At 47.3% G+C, this 18237-nt stretch overlaps 1 protein-coding gene across 1 annotated transcript in view; it reads left to right on the top strand.

Annotated features, from left to right (window-relative positions):
* BTBD9 (BTB domain containing 9) overlaps positions 1 to 17750 on the top strand; it is a 52211-nt gene extending 34461 nt beyond the window's left edge. Inside the window, exons 9-11 of the mRNA XM_075267326.1 lie at positions 8254 to 8361; positions 13110 to 13188; positions 15904 to 17750. Coding sequence (XP_075123427.1) covers positions 8254 to 8361; positions 13110 to 13188; positions 15904 to 16053 — 337 coding nt within the window. The 3' untranslated portion in view covers positions 16054 to 17750. The remainder of the gene's footprint in view (positions 1 to 8253; positions 8362 to 13109; positions 13189 to 15903) is intronic.
* The last annotated feature ends 487 nt before the right edge of the window (positions 17751 to 18237 follow it).

Raw genomic sequence — 18237 nt, 5'->3', positions numbered from 1 at the left:
CCTGGTAGATGTGTAAGTGAAGGATCCATAGAACGAAGTCTCTGGAGGCTGCGGCTGACGAATTGCAAAAAAATTTAGCTAATATTTTGTTTTTATGAAACTTTTCATTTTTGTTTTATTTTTCTATCCCCCATTGGTCTGCACTGGGGTTGTCAGATCTTCTGGATGATTGGTTGTCAGATTGATGTGATCTCTGTAAGGATGGTGTAGTCACCCACACGGTGGATCAGTGATTAGCACTGCAGCCTTGCAGCGCTGGAGTCCTGGTGTTCAAATCCCGCCAAGGGCAAAAAAACATTTGCAAGGAGTTTGTATGTTCTCCACGTGTTTGCATGGATTTCCATCCCATATTCCATAGACATACTGATAGGGAAAAATGTACATTGTGAGCTCTGTGTGGGGCTGACAATCTAAGTTTAAAAAAATAAAAGTAAATCTTTGAATCCGCCAGAGACTCCGCCCCCTTCTGGTAGAGACTGGGTGTGATGTAAGAGGGTAGGACGTAGAGGGAAGGTGTGATGTAAGAGGGTAGGACGTAGAGGGAAGGTGTGATGTAAGAGGGTAGGACATAGAGGGGAGGTGTGATGTAAGAGGGTAGGACATAGAGGGGAGGTGTGATGTAAAAAAGATAGGGCGTAGAGGGGAGGTGTGATGTAAGAGGGTAGGACGTAGAAGGGAGGTGTGATGTAAGAGGGTAGTACATACAGGGGAGGTGTGATGTAAGAGGGTAGGACATAGAGGGGAGGTGTGATGTAAAAAAGATAGGGCGTAGAGGGGAGGTGTGATGTAAGAGGGTAGGGCGTAGAGGGGAGGAGTTATGTAAGAAGGTAGGATGTAGAAGGGAGGTGTGATGTAAGAGGATAGGACGTAGAGGGGAGGTGTGATGTAAGAGGGTAGGACGTAGAGGGGAGGTGTGATGTAAGAGGATAGGACGTAGAAGGGAGGTGTGATGTAAGAGGGTAGGGCGTAGAGGGGAGGAGTTATGTATGAAGGTAGGATGTAGAAGGGAGGTGTGATGTAAGAGGATAGGACGTAGAGGGGAGGTGTGATGTAAGAGGGTAGGGCGTAGAGGGGAGGAGTTATGTATGAAGGTAGGATGTAGAAGGGAGGTGTGATGTAAGAGGGTAGGACGTAGAGGGGAGGTGTGATGTAAGAGGATAGGACGTAGAGGGGAGGTGTGATGTAAGAAGTTAGGACGTAGAGGGGAGGTGTGATGTAAGAGGGTAGGGCGTAGAGGGGAGGAGTTATGTATGAAGGTAGGATGTAGAAGGGAGGTGTGATGTAAGAGGGTAGGAAGTAGAGGGGAGGTGTGATGTAAGAGGGTAGGAAGTAGAGGGGAGGTGTGATGTAAGAGGGTAGGACGTAGAGGGGAGGTGTGATGTAAGAGGGTAGGACGTAGAGGGGAGGTGCGATGTAAGAGGGTAGGACGTAGAGGGGAGGTGCGATGTAAGAGGGTAGGACGTAGAGGGGAGGTGTGACGTAAGAGGGTAGGACGTAGAGGGGAGGTGTGATGTAAGAGGGTAGGACATAGAGGGGAGGTGCGATGTAAGAGGGTAGGACGTAGAGGGGAGGTGCGATGTAAGAAGGTAGGACGTAGAGGGGAGGTGCGATGTAAGAAGGTAGGACGTAGAGGGGAGGTGCGATGTAAGAAGGTAGGACGTAGAGGGGAGGTGTGATGTAAGAAGGTAGGACGTAGAAGGGAGGTGTGATGTAAGAGGGTAGGACGTAGAAGGGAGGTGTGATGTAAGAGGGTAGGGCGTAGAGGGGAGGAGTTATGTAAGAGAGGAGGGCGTAGAGGGGAGGTGTGATGTAAGGGTAGGACGTAGAGGGGAGGTGTGATGTAAGAACGTAGGACGTAGAGGGGAGGTGTGATGTAAGAACGTAGGACGTAGAGGGGAGGTGTGATGTAAGAGGGGAGGTGTGATGTAAGGGTAGGACGTAGAGGGGAGGTGTGATGTAAGAGGGTAGGACGTAGAGGGGAGGTGTGATGTAAGGGTAGGACGTAGAGGGGAGGTGTGATGTAAGAGGGTAGGACGTAGAGGGGAGGTGTGATGTAAGAAGGTAGGACGTAGAGGGGAGGTGTGATGTAAGAGGGTAGGACGTAGAGGGGAGGTGTGATGTAAGAGGGTAGGACATAGAGGGGAGGTGTGATGTAAAAGGGTAGGACGTAGAGGGGAGGTGTGATGTAAGAGGGTAGGACGTAGAGGGGAGGTGTGATGTAAGAGGGTAGGACGTAGAGGGGAGGTGTGATGTAAGAGGATAGGACGTAGAGGGGAGGTGTGATGTAAGAACATAGGACGTAGAGGAGAGGTGTGATGTAAGAGGGTAGGACGTAGAGGGGAGGTGTGATGTAAGGACGTAGGACGTAGAGGAGAGGTGTGATGTAAGAGGGTAGGAAGTAGAGGGGAGGTGTGATGTAAGAGAGGAGGGCGTAGAGGGGAGGTGTGATGTAAGAGGGCAGGACGTAGAGGGGAGGTGTGATGTAAGAGGGGAGGTGCGATGTAAGAAGGTAGGACGTAGAGGGGGAGGTGTGATGTAAGAGGGGAGGTGCGATGTAAGAAGGTAGGACGTAGAGGGGGAGGTGTGATGTAAGAGGGTAGGACATAGAGGGGAGGTGTGATGTAAGAAGGTAGGACGTAGAGGGGAGGTGTGATGTAAGAGGGTAGGACGTAGAGGGGAGGTGCGATGTAAGAAGGTAGGACGTAGAGGGGAGGTGTGATGTAAGAAGGTAGGACGTAGAGGGGAGGTGCGATGTAAGAAGGTAGGACGTAGAGGGGAGGTGCGATGTAAGAAGGTAGGACGTAGAGGGGGAGGTGTGATGTAAGAGGGTAGGACATAGAGGGGAGGTGTGATGTAAGAAGGTAGGACGTAGAGGGGAGGTGTGATGTAAGAGGGTAGGATGTAGAGGGGAGGTGCGATGTAAGAGGGTAGGACGTAGAGGGGAGGTGCGATGTAAGAAGGTAGGACGTAGAGGGGAGGTGTGATGTAAGAAGGTAGGACGTAGAGGGGAGGTGTGATGTAAGAGAGTAGGACGTAGAGGGGAGGTGTGATGTAAAAGGGTAGGACGTAGAGGGCGAGGTGTGATGTAAGAGGGTAGGACGTAGAGGGGAGGTGTGATGTAAGAGGGTAGGACGTAGAGGGGAGGTGTGATGTAAGAGGGTAGGACGTAGAGGGGAGGTGTGATGTAAGGGTAGGACGTAGAGGGGAGGTGTGATGTAAGAAGGTAGGACGTAGAGGGGAGGTGTGATGTAAGGGTAGGACGTAGAGGGGAGGTGTGATGTAAGGGTAGGACGTAGAGGGGAGGTGTGATGTAAGAGGGGAGGTGTGATGTAAGGGTAGGACGTAGAGGGGAGGTGTGATGTAAGAGGGGAGGTGTGATGTAAGGGTAGGACGTAGAGGGGAGGTGTGATGTAAGGGTAGGACGTAGAGGAGAGGTGTGATGTAAGAGGGTAGGAAGTAGAGGGGAGGTGTGATGTAAGGGTAGGACGTAGAGGAGAGGTGTGATGTAAGAGGGTAGGAAGTAGAGGGGAGGTGTGATGTAAGAGGGTAGGACGTAGAGGGGAGGTGCGATGTAAGAGGGGAGGTGTGATGTAAGAGGGTAGGACGTAGAGGGGAGGTGCGATGTAAGAGGGGAGGTGTGATGTAAGGGTAGGACGTAGAGGGGAGGTGCGATGTAAGAGGGTAGGATGTAGAGGGGAGGTGTGATGTAAGAGGGTAGGACGTAGAGGGGAAGTGTGATGTAAGAGGTTAGGACGTCGAGGCCTTGTATTGGGCGGGGCTTTGCAAACCTTTTATATTGTTCCTTAATAGCATGGGGGGGGGGGATATGTAAATATTTATTGACTCTCTCATCATGGGTGGAGCTGGGACAACCTCTCATCCTCTCATAACACTAGTTATTGGCCCTAATAACATGAGGGCGGTGCTGTGACAACTTCTTATATCGCTACTTATTGATTCTCTTATGGGCGGGGCAGTGACTACTCTCTACAGTATAACATGGCAGCAGACTGCGCCTCCTCTCCCTGCTCCTGGGCTCGTCCTCTCGCTCTTTTGATTTTTTTTTGCAGTTTTTCGTGAATGTGAGTGACGTTACGCCCGCTCGTGATTCCCCGCTGACCTGCGCTTGTTCTGCATAGATTGTGAAGGATTAGAGATCGCGCCGCAGCAATTGGCCCTTCTGTCTAATGTGAGATCCTGAATATTCATGGATGTAACTGGCAGAATCTTGGCCGGGGCCGCAGAATAAATTCACAGCGCTCAGCGCTTAATCGCGCCGCTCCCCGCAGACCTCACATCTCGCCGCGTACAGACAAAAACAACAAAAACACAAACTTAAACATTGAAGTTTATTGACAGGACAACATCGCGCAGTAGACAAAAGCCAGCACCGCCGCCGCGCTCCGTAGCCGTGAAAAAATGTCTCTACATTTGCAGAATGCTTTATGAAGACGCCACGTGTCTGGCGGTGAACCTACGGTATTAAATTATATCGCTTACATTGGTTGTATAGACTGTAGTATCAGCACACATTGGAGCAGTATGTAGATTCATATGGTGCACTTATGACCGTATCACCAGGCAAAATGTCTTATTGACCCCTAGTCATATGGGGGCGGAGCTGTGACAACCACTCACTAGTGACCCTAATAACGAGGGCGGGGCTGAGACAACCTCTGACTATTGATCCTAGTAACATGGGTGGGGCTGTGACAAAGTCTCACTATTGTCTATAGCAACGTGGACAGGGCTGGGATAACCTCTATTGGCCCTAATAATCTGTAGTTGCCTCCCTCCTCCCAGTTCTAGGGGGCACTGTGGCTACTCTGTCCCCCCCCCCCACAGACTCACTTTGGGGCAGTGTGTGCACTTAGTAAACTTCTTGTATTATTTTGGACTCTATAGGGTGCGACATTGTGTTATAGGGATACCTTTTAGATCTGCCTAGAAAGTTTTAAAAATGGGCGTGGCTAAGAGGAGTCCTAAAATGCGTCCTATTTAATACCGGCGAGCGCCGTTTTCTAGTGACCGTGAAGTGTCTTGTGCCCCTTTGATGCCCTTTCTGACACTGTTTGTCGCATCCACCCTGTTTATTGGTTTTTGCCTTTGCACCATTTCCGTGCTCGTTTCCTCAGGTGTGAACAATGTCTTACAGAAGTCAGCTAAGGAATCTCCTGGTTTCTCGCCAGTGTTTTCGGAGATCCCCGGTCGGCTCTTGAGCCGCCATTGTTTTGGGGGCCCCACGTCGCTGTGACAAGCTGTTGCCTTTAATGTGTGATCAGAGCGCGGATGGAAGGTTTTACAAAGCGGCTTTAATGCTACTTGGCAGCGATCTCGCCGGCGCGGTCACACGAGCGGCTTCCTTCTAATCATACGACGTGAAGCTGCGTCCTCGCCACTTCTGAAGCCTGAGCGCCGCATTGTGCATCTGTTGGACTCGGCGTCCCCTCCCCCCCCCCCCCATCTCTGCTTTGAAGACCTGAGTCTGAAGCCGCACGGGGTGGATCCGATGATCAAAGGGATCTCATCGACAGGAGTAATTAGCCGCAAAGTCATTTGCATATTATCCCGTCCTCGTCTTCACGCTTTTTACCGCCACAAAGTTTGGAAGACGTCAGTAAACATCTGATGGTTGTAGACGTGATAAGAGCAGATGGAACTAATATGGGAAAGGGGCAGCAGCGATATCACTGGGTTAATACTTTTATATACATAGATGGGGCCTGAGTGCCTGCATATATGTAGTGGTGGAGGAGGGGTGCCAGCAATGTTATGGGGAATGACTGTGTCATAGAAGGTGGCGGCGTTATAGGAGGTGACGGTGCTGTAGTAAGATGGTGGTGTTATAGGAGGTGGTAGCGCTATAGTAGATGGCGGTGTTACAGGAGGTGGTAGCGCTATAGTAGATGGCGGTGTTATAGGAGGTAGTGGTGCTGTAGTAGATGGCGGTGTTATAGGATGTGGTAGCGCTATAGTAGATGGCAGTGTTATAGGACGTGGTAGCGCTATAGTAGATGGTGGTGTTATAGGATGTGGTAGCGCTATAGTAGATGGCGGTGTTACAGGAGGTGGTAGCGCTATAGTAGATGGTGGTGTTACAGGAGGTAGTGGTGCTGTAGTAGATGGTGGTGTTACAGGAGGTGGTAGCGCTATAGTAGATGGCGGTGTTACAGGAGGTGGTAGCGCTATAGTAGATGGCGGTGTTACAGGAGGTGGTAGCGCTATAGTAGATGGCGGTGTTACAGGAGGTGGTAGCGCTATAGTAGATGGTGGTGTTACAGGAGGTAGTGGTGCTGTAGTAGATGGCGGTGTTACAGGAGGTGGTAGCGCTATAGTAGATGGCGGTGTTACAGGAGGTGGTAGCGCTATAGTAGATGGCGGTGTTACAGGAGGTGGTAGCGCTATAGTAGATGGCGGTGTTACAGGAGGTAGTGGTGCTGTAGTAGATGGCGGTGTTATAGGAGGTGCTGTCCTGGGGGAGGTCCCCACTAGACCTCTGCTACCCCCATACAGCGGTGTTCCATGGCTGTTCTCACTTTAGTTCCCAGGGTCCAGTATGTGTGCATTGAACCAGTGCACTGCCCTCTACTGCAAGAGTATGATTGTGAAAGAAAGTGTTACAGACAGTGCCGGTGCTATACAAGGTGTCTGTGTCATGTAAGGGATCAGTCCCGGGTCCTGTAACCCCTGACCCCCTGTGTATCTTTTACTTACTGGATAGTTACATTTGGTGTCATGAGAAGCTGTGCCCTGCCTGGAGGGGGCAGTGTAATACAGGGTGTCTCATGTAGGGGCAGTCACCTCCTATAACACTGTGAAGAGGAAGGTCCTGGCAGGGTTCTAGTCATCTCTTATAACAGGATCTACAGGAGCTACAGCCTGGGCCTTATTATACATTTAGGTCCATTTGTCCAGTAACAACCTTCATGATTTCAGCTCTGCAGCCGCCACATTGGATGTGACACAACTGGGATACAATTGTAGAATATCCTGTGCTAGGTTTAGGAATTACAACCTAAAAATCCTCCTCATTTCAGGGGCTCAAATCAACATTCCCATGAATTAAATTGTCCACTTGTGATACCTTGTAGCGAATCCTTTATAGATATTGAAGTCTGCACCATGGACATCCCCAGCGCTGAGAGTCCTCCTGTGTGAGGCTGGGCCAGCTCTTTACAGCAGTGTCTTCACTTGTGGCTCTTTCTGCCCTACCTTTTGTCTTCAGCAGTGAGAGGCATCCTGGATCGGAGGAGATCTGGTGATGTCTCGGCCGGAATATTCCACGTCTTGGCCTTATCTCCTGGGTTATTTTCGCAGTATGTTTGGGTCATTGTCCGTCTGTCCTGTGGACTTGCTGTATTTGGTTGACTCTGAGCAGAAAGTCTCTGTAGACTTCAAGAGTCATCCAGCCGCTTCTGTCTTCCGTCCCATCATCATGGAATAGGATTTGGTAAAAGACTTATGTATCGGGATGTAGAATGAGCTCCAGAAATATTTGGGCAGTGACACGTGTTCATAGAAGCCCCTCTAGTGGGGATGAGGCACAGGAAGGGTTACACGTCCATTCCCCGAGCTCGCCCTCTGACATCATAGACTTCACTAGAAGAAGAAAGATTTGCTGGAAAATTAGAGGCAACTCTCAATAAGTGAATCACTGAGAAGAAGGGCGCCCCATCCCTCCTCCCCGCCCCCCACATAATCGATGGCGCGCACAGAAGCCCTCGGGTTACCTTTGAGATCTGTAAACAAAATCACAGATCTATCAGTTTTCAATAACCCCCTGCAGAGTCAGATGTGATATCGAGCGCGGCTGGAATAAAGAGCGTCCACTGCAGATACGTCAGGGAAATCTGTCAATTAGGTCTGTGGGGAAAGTGATATAAATACAGACGGCCAAGAACGAGTGGAGTGCGCAGGATACCGGACAATGGGCAGGAGTAATGTGATCATACAATATGTGACGTCATATTATATCATCTAAAGTGATGTGGGATATAGTGGCGCTATAAATGTGATGTGATATAATAGGTCATGTGATATAGTATGTTGTGATATAATATGCAATGTGATAAAATGGGATATTATAATGTAATATAGTGATGTCATATCATATGTAATTTGACATATGGATAGTATGTGGTGATATAATATATCATGTAACATAATATTAGGGTATAGTATGTCATATGATATAATAGACACCCTCTGTCACTAGTGGTCGCTGACTAATCAGCATCTCTCTTTTTGTACTAGGTTATTGCTGTGGGATTGTGACGACCGAAGTTACAGCTACTACATTGAGGTGTCTACAAACCAGCAGCAGTGGACGATGGTGGCCGATCGCACAAAGGTTCCCTGCAGGTGAATGTGAAGTTCATTATATATCATGTAGATTATTATTATTATTATTATTATTATTATTATTATTATTATTTATTATTACTAGCCTCTGCCCGCGACTTCATCTGCGTGTTGTTGGCATCGATGATCCGCCTATATTCAGCAAATTGCTGCCGTCGATGGTTCGCCAGTTTCGGCAGTTCTCAAGCTGTCCTGCTGTTGAACTTGTTCCTCGCACTGTGCCTGTGATTGTTCTGGCATCTCAGCAGCTCACTGGGATACCATATAATGAGCGTGTTGTTGGCGTCGATGATCCACCTACTCTGGCGTTTTGGCAGCTCTCAAGCTGTCCTGCTGCTGAACTTGTTCCACCCACTGTGCCTGTGATTGTTCTGGCATCTCAGAGCTTGCTGGGATACCATATAATGTGTGGTGTTGGCAATGATGATCCGCCTGCTCCGGTGTTCCTGCTGCTCTAAGAGCGTTTCGGCTGCTCTCAATCCTCCTGAGCTCCACTTGAGAAGAACTCTGTAACTTCTGGTTACCTTCATAGTGGTGGTTGTTTAAAATTTTGCGACAAATTAGATTTTCTCTTTCCCTCGGCATGTTTAAAATTGGCAAAATGCCAATTTGGATTAAAGGGGTTTTCCCATGTCAGTGTTTCAGCACTGGAGCAGATCAGATGATATGCAAATACTTGTACACAATGGAATCAGTGTTATCTGTGTGTTTACATAGAGAGATAACAGATCTGGCTTTATCAGCAAAGTGCAATTAGCTATGATACTGCTGCTGCCAACAGCAGTGTAATGTAGTATGTGAACATAAATTCATAACAGTTGTGAAACCATGTCATTTACTGGGATAAAAAGGAGCCTGTGCGAGCCTGATCAAGGTGACAAATTATCTATGTGCCAAATTTCATCCAAATCCATTCATCTGTTTTTGTGTGATCAAGTAACAAACACACAAACTTTCACATTGTAATATTAGTAGGATTATTATTATGATGATTATTGCTGTTATCAGACTGCGGTGTATAATACATGGATATAATATCAGACCTTGGTGTATAATACATGGCTATAATATCAGACTGTGGTGTATAATACATGGCTGTAATATTACGTCATGATTTATATTACACCAGTGCTATATGATCCTGTGCCTGGGTTTCTAGCCGCCTTCAGGCTCATTATTATAATAGCGCAGTAACAAGGTGGCGGCTTCACAGTTTCTCCTCCTTACAAGTAGATGATTTTCGCCCCTAGATCTGCGGCAGGGCAAGATATTTAAAATAATAAAACCTTTTTTCCGCCATTGTCAGGTGACAGGGTCGGCCTTTTCGCCTCCTGCGGGTGTCACATGTGTCATGTACCTCTGACAACTCTTAGTACTCTCACCCAGACAGTATTTAGCCCTTATTAGATGGCGAATAATTCCAGCCCGGCTGATAAAGGTTACAGCAGATGTGATGGGCTCCGGCTGATACCGCCATGACAGGACAGAGCCGCCTGTCAAGCCGCAGGATGAGGCCGAGTCTTGTTATTCTGCTCCTTGTAACCAGTGGATGATTCACTCCCGGACAGCCCGTCCTGTCCGGCACTGCTCGCCATCCATAGAAGCCGTCACGCAGCTTATTACGGGCTCTCTCTACCTCCTTAATAGAAGCCAATTAGCGGCCCGCGCCAATGTCATTGTCATCCCTTTAAATGCCGAGTGGAGATTTATTTCTCGTCTTCACCTACAATGACAATAAAGGAAACGTCTTTTCCTTTTCTTCTTCTTAAAGGGCAAATGCTGCTGATGATTTTTTTTTTCTTGCCGCCATCGTCTTCTGTATCGCACTAATGTCTGTTATAAAACCGAACTGTCTGAGCTGTAAATAGTGAGAGGCGGCGATAATTACACCCGAGCACTCCGCCAACTAACCTTTCCTGTGTAGCAAATAACGGCCATTGTAGAGCATCATTCTGGAGAAGGCGAGGAATAAATATCTGTCTGCAGGACGAGTGCCCGAGGTACGCAGCTCTACCACCACAGGTGATAATGGCGTGAGAGCGAGCATTCAGAACATGCGCCATATTAGTGGACATATTGCACCATTATTCCACCAAACCCACCAACTCCACGAGTTATATCGCGATACAGATATAGTTAATTGTCGGTCGAATTACATCATTAATCATCACTGCTTCTACTTGGATGAGGTTACGGACATGAAGGGAATTGCTCCCATACTCGTTCTCTGCACGTCCAATCACCAGATATAGCGATAAAACCAGATACTGAGCTAGAGACGACGCCTGAATCCTGCAGCTATATAAAGATGTTCTAATTATAAAGTTTAATTAAGTTCATTATTATCTGCTGAAGATTAAATGAATTCACAATTACCTCTCACTGTACAATAAAACCGCAACACCTCATCCAGAGCTACTGAGAACACATTTAAAGGAGACTACCTGCCATATACAATACTGCTCCTCTGTACAAGAATAAAACTACTACAATACTGCTCCTATGTACAAGAATATAACTACTATAATACTGCCCCCTATGTACAAGAATATAACTACTATAATACTACCTCCTATGTACAAGAATATAACTACTATAATACTACCTCCTATGTACAAGAATAAAACTACTACAATACTGCTCCTATGTACAAGAATATAACTACTATAATACTACCTCCTATGTACAAGAATATAACTACTATAATACTACCTCCTATGTACAAGAATATAACTACTATAATACTACCTCCTATGTACAAGAATATAACTACTATAATACTACTCCTATGTACAAGAATATAACTACTATAATACTGCTCCTATGCACAAGAATATAACTATTATAATACTGCTCCTATGCACAAGAATATAACTACTATAATACTACTCCTATGTACAAGAATATAACTACTATAATACTGCTCCTATGTACAAGAATATAACTACCTACTATAATACTGCTCCTATGCACAAGAATATAACTACTATAATACTACTCCTATGTACAAGAATATAACTACTATAATACTGCTCCTATGTACAAGAATATAACTACCTACTATAATACTACTCCTATGTACAAGAATATAACTACTATAATACTGCTCCTATGTACAAGAATATAACTACTATAGTACAGCCCCGCTCTGGAGAGTTCTATATTACTGAGGTGTTTGGTTTATTTTCCTCCCCTCTGTATAGTTGGTAATTTTTCCGCATGCTCTGGCGCCCGCTTCCTCTATTAGTCAGTTGTATAATGCAGTGGTTATAGTCTTTGTGTCCCTCCTTTGTCGGGGAGCGGGGCCCATTGTGCGCCTGTTCTCCGTGCTGACAGTGCTTTGTGTGCTCTCGTCTTTGTGAGTGTCAGGTACGAGCGGTGGATGTGTCATGGGTGTCAGTACAATGGCGCGGCGGATATTGAGCTTGTGTTCTGGCCTGTATATGGATATGAGCTGTTCTGCGCTCTGGTGTCTCCGCAGCTCTTTGTCTCTGGATCTCTTTTCAGTTTGGGATAGAAGAGCAGCGTCCTCTCTAGCCCCCCCGCACCTCCGGCTTCTCGTACTCTATCTACATTACTATTGTTCTCTCCCCATCACAAACATCCTCAAGTGCTGCTGAATCTTCTGAGAGGCTGAAAATCTCCTCCGCTCTCCGGTATTATGCGGTAATGAGGACGCACTTTCTATGGTCTCGGTTACACAGTCGGCACTTGGCGGTCGGTCTTTGTTGTCGCGCTGTAGATTTAGTGCATTTAAGGGGAATATTTTTCCTTTAGACTTTTGCATATACTCCAGTCACATACAGAGCTCCAGCCATGGTTCTGCTATGATTGACAGGATTACACTCGGGGTACAGGATAATGACAGGCTGACACTCGGGGTACAGGATAATGACAGGCTGATACTTGGGGTACAGGATAATGACAGGCTGATACTTGGGGTACAGGATAATGACAGGCTGACACTCGGGTTACAGGATAATGACAGGCAGACACTTGGGGTACAGGATAATGACAGGCTGACACTCGGGGTACAGGATAATGACAGGCTGACACTTGGGGTACAGGATAATGACAGGCTGATACTTGGGGTACAGGATAATGACAGGCTGATACTTGGGGTACAGGATAATGACAGGCTGACACTTGGGGTACAGGATAATGACAGGCTGACACTTGGGGTACAGGATAATGACAGGCTGACACTCGGGGTACAGGATAATGACAGGCTGACACTCGGGGTACAGGATAATGACAGGCTGATACTTGGGGTACAGGATAATGACAGGCTGATACTTGGGGTACAGGATAATAACTGGCTGACACTTGGGGTACAGGATAATGACAGGCTGACACTTGGGGTACAGGATAATGACAGGCTGACACTTGGGGTACAGGATAATGACAGGCTGACACTTGGGGTACAGGATAATGACAGGCTGACACTTGGGGTACAGGATAATGACAGGCTGACACTTGGGGTACAGGATAATGACAGGCTGATACTCGGGGTACAGGATAATGACAGGCTGATACTCGGGGTACAGGATAATGACAGGCTGATACTTGGGGTGTAATAGCCTTGTCATGAGAGACAGCTTGTGAATGCAGCTCTGGCTGTGACTGGAGTATAAGCCTTGTTTGGTATCGTTTAGGGGTGACGCTGCGGGGTTACCCCTCGGATGTCGCTGCTCCGTACACTGCACAGACACTGACATTAACCCTTTGCCTGCCTCTTTGTCTTTCAGGTCATGGCAGACAATAACGTTTGACCGACAGCCAACGTGTTTCATCAGGATCGTAGGGACCCACAACACAGCGAATGAGGTGAGACCCCCGACCCCTTCATATTCAGTGTGTATAGTCACAGAGTTGTTTGTGTCAGTACTCCAGTCACATCCTGAGCTGCACATGTGGTGCTTTGTACTCTGTGCTGTATATCCGCACATGCTGCTGTATTGTATATACAGTCCTATGAAAAAGTTTGGGCACCCCTATTAATCTTAATCATTTTTAGTTCTAAATATTTTGGTGTTTGCAGCAGCCATTTCAGTCTGATATATCTAATAACTGATGGACACAGTAATATTTCTGGATTGAAATGAGGTTTATTGTACAAACAGAAAATGCGCAATATGCATTAAACCAAAATTTGACCAGTGCAAAAGTATGGGCACCTCAACAGAAAAGTGACATTAATATTTAGTAGATCCTCCTTTTACAAAGATAACAGCCTCTAGTCGCTTCCTGTAGCTTTTAATCGGTTCCTGGATCCTGGATGAAGGGATTTTGGACCATTCTTCTTTACAAAACAATTCAAGTTCAGTTAAGTTTGATGGTCGCCGAGCATGGACAGCCCGCTCTCAAATGATCTGAAAACAAAGATTGTTCAACATAGTTGTTCAGGGGAAGGATACAAAACGTTGTCTCAGAGATTTAACCTGTCAGTTTCCATTGTGAGGAACATAGTAAGGAAATGGAAGACCACAGGGACAGTTCTTGTTAAGCCCAGAAGTGGCAGGCCAAGAAAAATATCAGAAAGGCAGAGAAGAAGAATGGTGAGAACAGTCAAGGACAATTCACAGACCACCTCCAAAGAGCTGCAGCATCATCTTGCTGCAGATGGTGTCACTGTGCATCGGTCAACTATACAGCGCACTTTGCACAAATAGAAGCTGTATGGGAGAGTGATGAGAAAGAAGCCGTTTCTGCACGTACGCCACAAATAGAGTCGCCTGAGGTATGCAAAAGCACATTTGGACAAGCTAGCTTCATTTTGGAAGAAGGTCCTGTGGACTGATGAAATAAAGATTGATTTGTTTGGTCATACAAAAAGGCGTTATGCATGGCGTAAAAAAAAAAACAGCATTCCAAGAAAAACACATGCTACCCACTGTAAAATTTGGTGGAGGTTCCATCATGCTTTGGGGCTGTGTGGCCAATGCCAGCACTGGGAATCTTGTTAAAGTTGAGGGTCGCATGGATTCCACTCAGTATCAGCAGATTCTTGAGAATAATGTTCAAGAATCAGTGACGAAGTTGAAGTTACGCCGGGGATGGATATTTCAGCAAGACAATGATCCAAAACACCGCTCCAAATCCTCAGGCATTCATGCAGAGGAACAATTACAATGTTCTGGAATGGCCATCCCAGTCCCCAGACCTGAATATCATTGAACATCTGTGGGATGATTTGAAGCGGGCTGTCCATGCTCGGCGACCATCTAACTTAACTGAACTTGAATTGTTTGTCCAAAATACCTTTATCCAGGATCCAGGAACTGATTAAAAGCTACAGGAAGCGACTAGAGGCTGTTATCTTTGCAAAAGGAGGATGTACTAAATATTAATGTCACTTTTCTGTTGAGGTGCCCATACTTTTGCACCGGTCAAATTTTGGTTTAATGCATATTGCACATTTTCTGTTAGTACAATAAACCTCATTTCAATCCTGAAATATTACTGTGTCCATCAGTTATTAGATATATCAAACTGAAATGGCTGTTATAAACACCAAAATATTTAGAACTAAAAATGATTAAGATTAATAGGGGTGCCCAAACTTTTTCATAGGACTGTAACAGTCAGCACTACAAGTCTCAGCAGAGGACAGAGAATAAAGAAATTAGTAGTTATTTTGCAGCTCTTGGTGTGACTAGAGTATAAGACATGATAGTAAAGGGGTAAATGATGGGTGAGCGGCGCTGAGTGCCTGTATCATGGCGGCCGTGGCTAGTGCGGGGTGTGGCGCTGTACGGACGGCTCGGCCACTGTCACCATTGATTATAGTTTGATCAGTTTCCTGTGATGTTTCAGTCCGATAATAACACCGCACCGCCACTGCACCGCCGCCTGACTCCACTACTATTGATTCATTTACACGAAGCGCCACTTTATTATTCTCTAAACGGTCGGGATACCGGCCGCCATAATGACTCCAATCTGTATGATAATATCCAGATGTGAGCGCGTTACAGCGCCGTCGCTCTTAAAGGGACAGCGACACTCATTATTTACAGAATTATTCTGCTTTTTTCTGTGTTTTATGGACCTGGAGACACAGAGTTTTCTGACTTCTTACGTAAAAGTCTCCAAGGTGCCTGACTCCGGCTAGTGCGAAACTTTCCTGGCTCTCACGTTCCGCCTTCTGTTCTATCACCTCCCCCGCGCTGTCCGTTCTCTTATTCTCAGTTCACATGTGACGGGATCCAATTGTTGGCCATGTTGTATAATCAGAAGTGACGAGGGGTAGAACAGTTATCTGACTACGACTACCAGATAGGAGCATTTGTCCGACCTATACACAGCCCTGTAAGACCTAATATGGCCGACAGCGGTGTGCATCCTAAAGATCACACTTGTCCTGGTTCATCCAGGAGTTTGAGAAAGTTGGGGGGTTCTGTAAATGTCCGGATCTTCCTCTTCCTCACTCCTGTTATGCTGATCCCTACGATATGTGACATGGTGGCCATATTGGTTGTCACTCAGCTTTCTTTGGAACAGATTACATGCTTTTGGTTTAACCCCTTCTTCTCTTTCCAGGTTTTCCACTGCGTTCACTTTGAGTGTCCGGCTCAGACCATCAGCCACAAGGAGGAGAGCGGCGAGGAGGGCTCATCGAGCGAGCAGACGGTATCGTTAACGCTGCGGCCATCGGGGACTGAGCAGAGCGGACGCAGCCAGGCGCACTGAGGGCGGCCGGACATCTTGCGGAGTCACTTTTGTAATCTTGTTGTAACCCTGACTTTGTGTTCCCAAGGACACCGCTGTCCTGCGATGGATCCGCGCGGCTCCTGGGAGAGAAAATTGCTGTTCAATCTTCATCAGGACTGGAATTCGCGCCCAGCCCCCCCGTCCGATCGTGTCCATAGGAACGTCAGCCGCTAATTGAGCAGATTGCAGTGGAGATTGGGGCACTGCCGCCGCCGCCCGCCGCTAATTGAGAGATGTATTAGTTTCCTCCTCCGTACGGATCCTTATTGATTGTTTTTCCTGAAGCCGCACAATCCGGCTCTCGCTTACGGTTTCCTTCGCGCCCCCTCGCCTGTTATCGTACAGATTGTTTTACCAGCCTGTCAGTCGTCGCCGCCACCGCCGTGTACTGAAGCCTCAGAACACAAACCACCCACGGAGACGACTCCAGATAAAAATAGCGCCTGACTCGCTGGAGCACGAGCCGGTATCGAGCAGCGGCGGCCTGACAACTGATAAACACGTATAAATATGTATTTATGGACAGGGGGAATCAGAAGTCCAGGCCCAGTAGACTCCTCCTGCCGCCATCTTGGGGGGGCTGATCCGGTAGCGGTCTATGGAAGACCCAGGACTGTATTTGCACTAAACCTTATATTGCTGCATAGCTGAGGGAATCGGTGGCGGGTTTGGGGGAGGAGAAGGGGCGGAGTTATCAATCTCATCCTCTTATTGGACGCAAATAATTCAATGAACAAAAAATTCCCACTAATTAGAAGTTGCTGTCACCTAAATGGTTAATAAATCCTCTTCATTTGCGCATATCTGTATCTGGTAAAGTTGGATGACTACTATAGCTGCTCTGAAAGTTCCCACAAAGCTTGTCCTCCAGCTTTCCCAGACACCTGAGCGGCACAATCCTTGTCTAGGTGACCATTCATTTAGGAGCGGTCACGGCGGCCATCTTGGTGACCCCTGGCTGTACAGGAGGGGTCAAAACCCAATAATTAGAGGGAATTTTTTTTACTTTAAGGGTTAATGTTCTATTTTTGGGTTTTTGTTGACAATCCCTTCTGGTTTTTAGGATGTGTCTAGTGAATAGAGAAGGCGGGGCCTCACCCAAGGCCCTCCCCCTAAATCTAAGCCCATTGTAAGCAGTAAGGCCATCTATTGGTTCGAAAGGGGCAGTACATGAGCGTAAATATCCTGACAACTTCCCTTGACACTCAGCAGTTGCTGCCATAACCGGATGAGTAATCTGTTCAGGAATCAGGAAGCCCAGGATGAGCATGAATGGCCCTTCCCCCTGCTGCAGAGCATCAGATTGCGGGAGGGAAAGGACGGGCCTGACATGAAGTAGAGATGAAACAGGGGGCTCTGGATGAGCATAGCTACCAGTCCCTCCCATCAGGTGGAGCGCTGCAGTGCCCGGTACATGTAGGAGAAGGAAGAAGAACTGGCCTGGTCTGTACTATAGAAGAACCAGGGAGCTCAGGATGAGCATAGTGCTCAGGAGCAAGGGATTGTGGGAAGACCCAGAAGCCAGTGAATGTAAAGGGATAATCCTCAGTGACCATGCTGCATCTGGGGAATGTGTCTTCTAGGGGCTCGGGTTGGGCTCTTTGTGTTACCTCTGGGGTGTATATGATGTAAGTTATATTGTGTATCTTGTGTTACATTATAAAGATAACTTTATACCTGACGACTCCTGGTGCTGATCCTTGTACACCCCCTAAAGTCAGGGGTCAGTGCGGTCATCTCTGTGCCCTGGGGCTGGTTATCCTTCCCTCCCTCTGTGTGCCTTCTCATGAACCAGGTAGCTCAGGATGACAGGTTGGCAGATGAAAAACAAACATACTGTCCTGTCCTCGTGTGGGCACTGGAGAGGGAGCCATGACTTATCTGGGTGACAGCACTGGTCCCTGTCTAGCAATGCAGAGGCTGCGGACTGAGGTGCAGGGGTTCAAGGTGCACAACCCAATAGGCTGGCATCAGGTGGGTGGTGGGATTATATATCGCTCCTGCCCCAGACCCCTCAGAGATTACACCATTCTTGGAAAAACCTTGCAGCCCCTCCACACAGTATAATGTCCCATAGTGGCCCCTCCGCACAGTATAATGTCCCTTGGCCCCTCCGCACGGTATAATGTCCCATAGTGGCCCCTCCACACAGTATAATGTCCC

The sequence above is a fragment of the Leptodactylus fuscus genome, chromosome 3, assembly GCF_031893055.1.
Source record: "Leptodactylus fuscus isolate aLepFus1 chromosome 3, aLepFus1.hap2, whole genome shotgun sequence".
NCBI lineage: Eukaryota > Metazoa > Chordata > Amphibia > Anura > Leptodactylidae > Leptodactylus > Leptodactylus fuscus.
The sequence above is the reverse complement of the archived record's forward strand: the minus strand, read 5'-3'. Positions and strand labels throughout refer to the sequence as shown.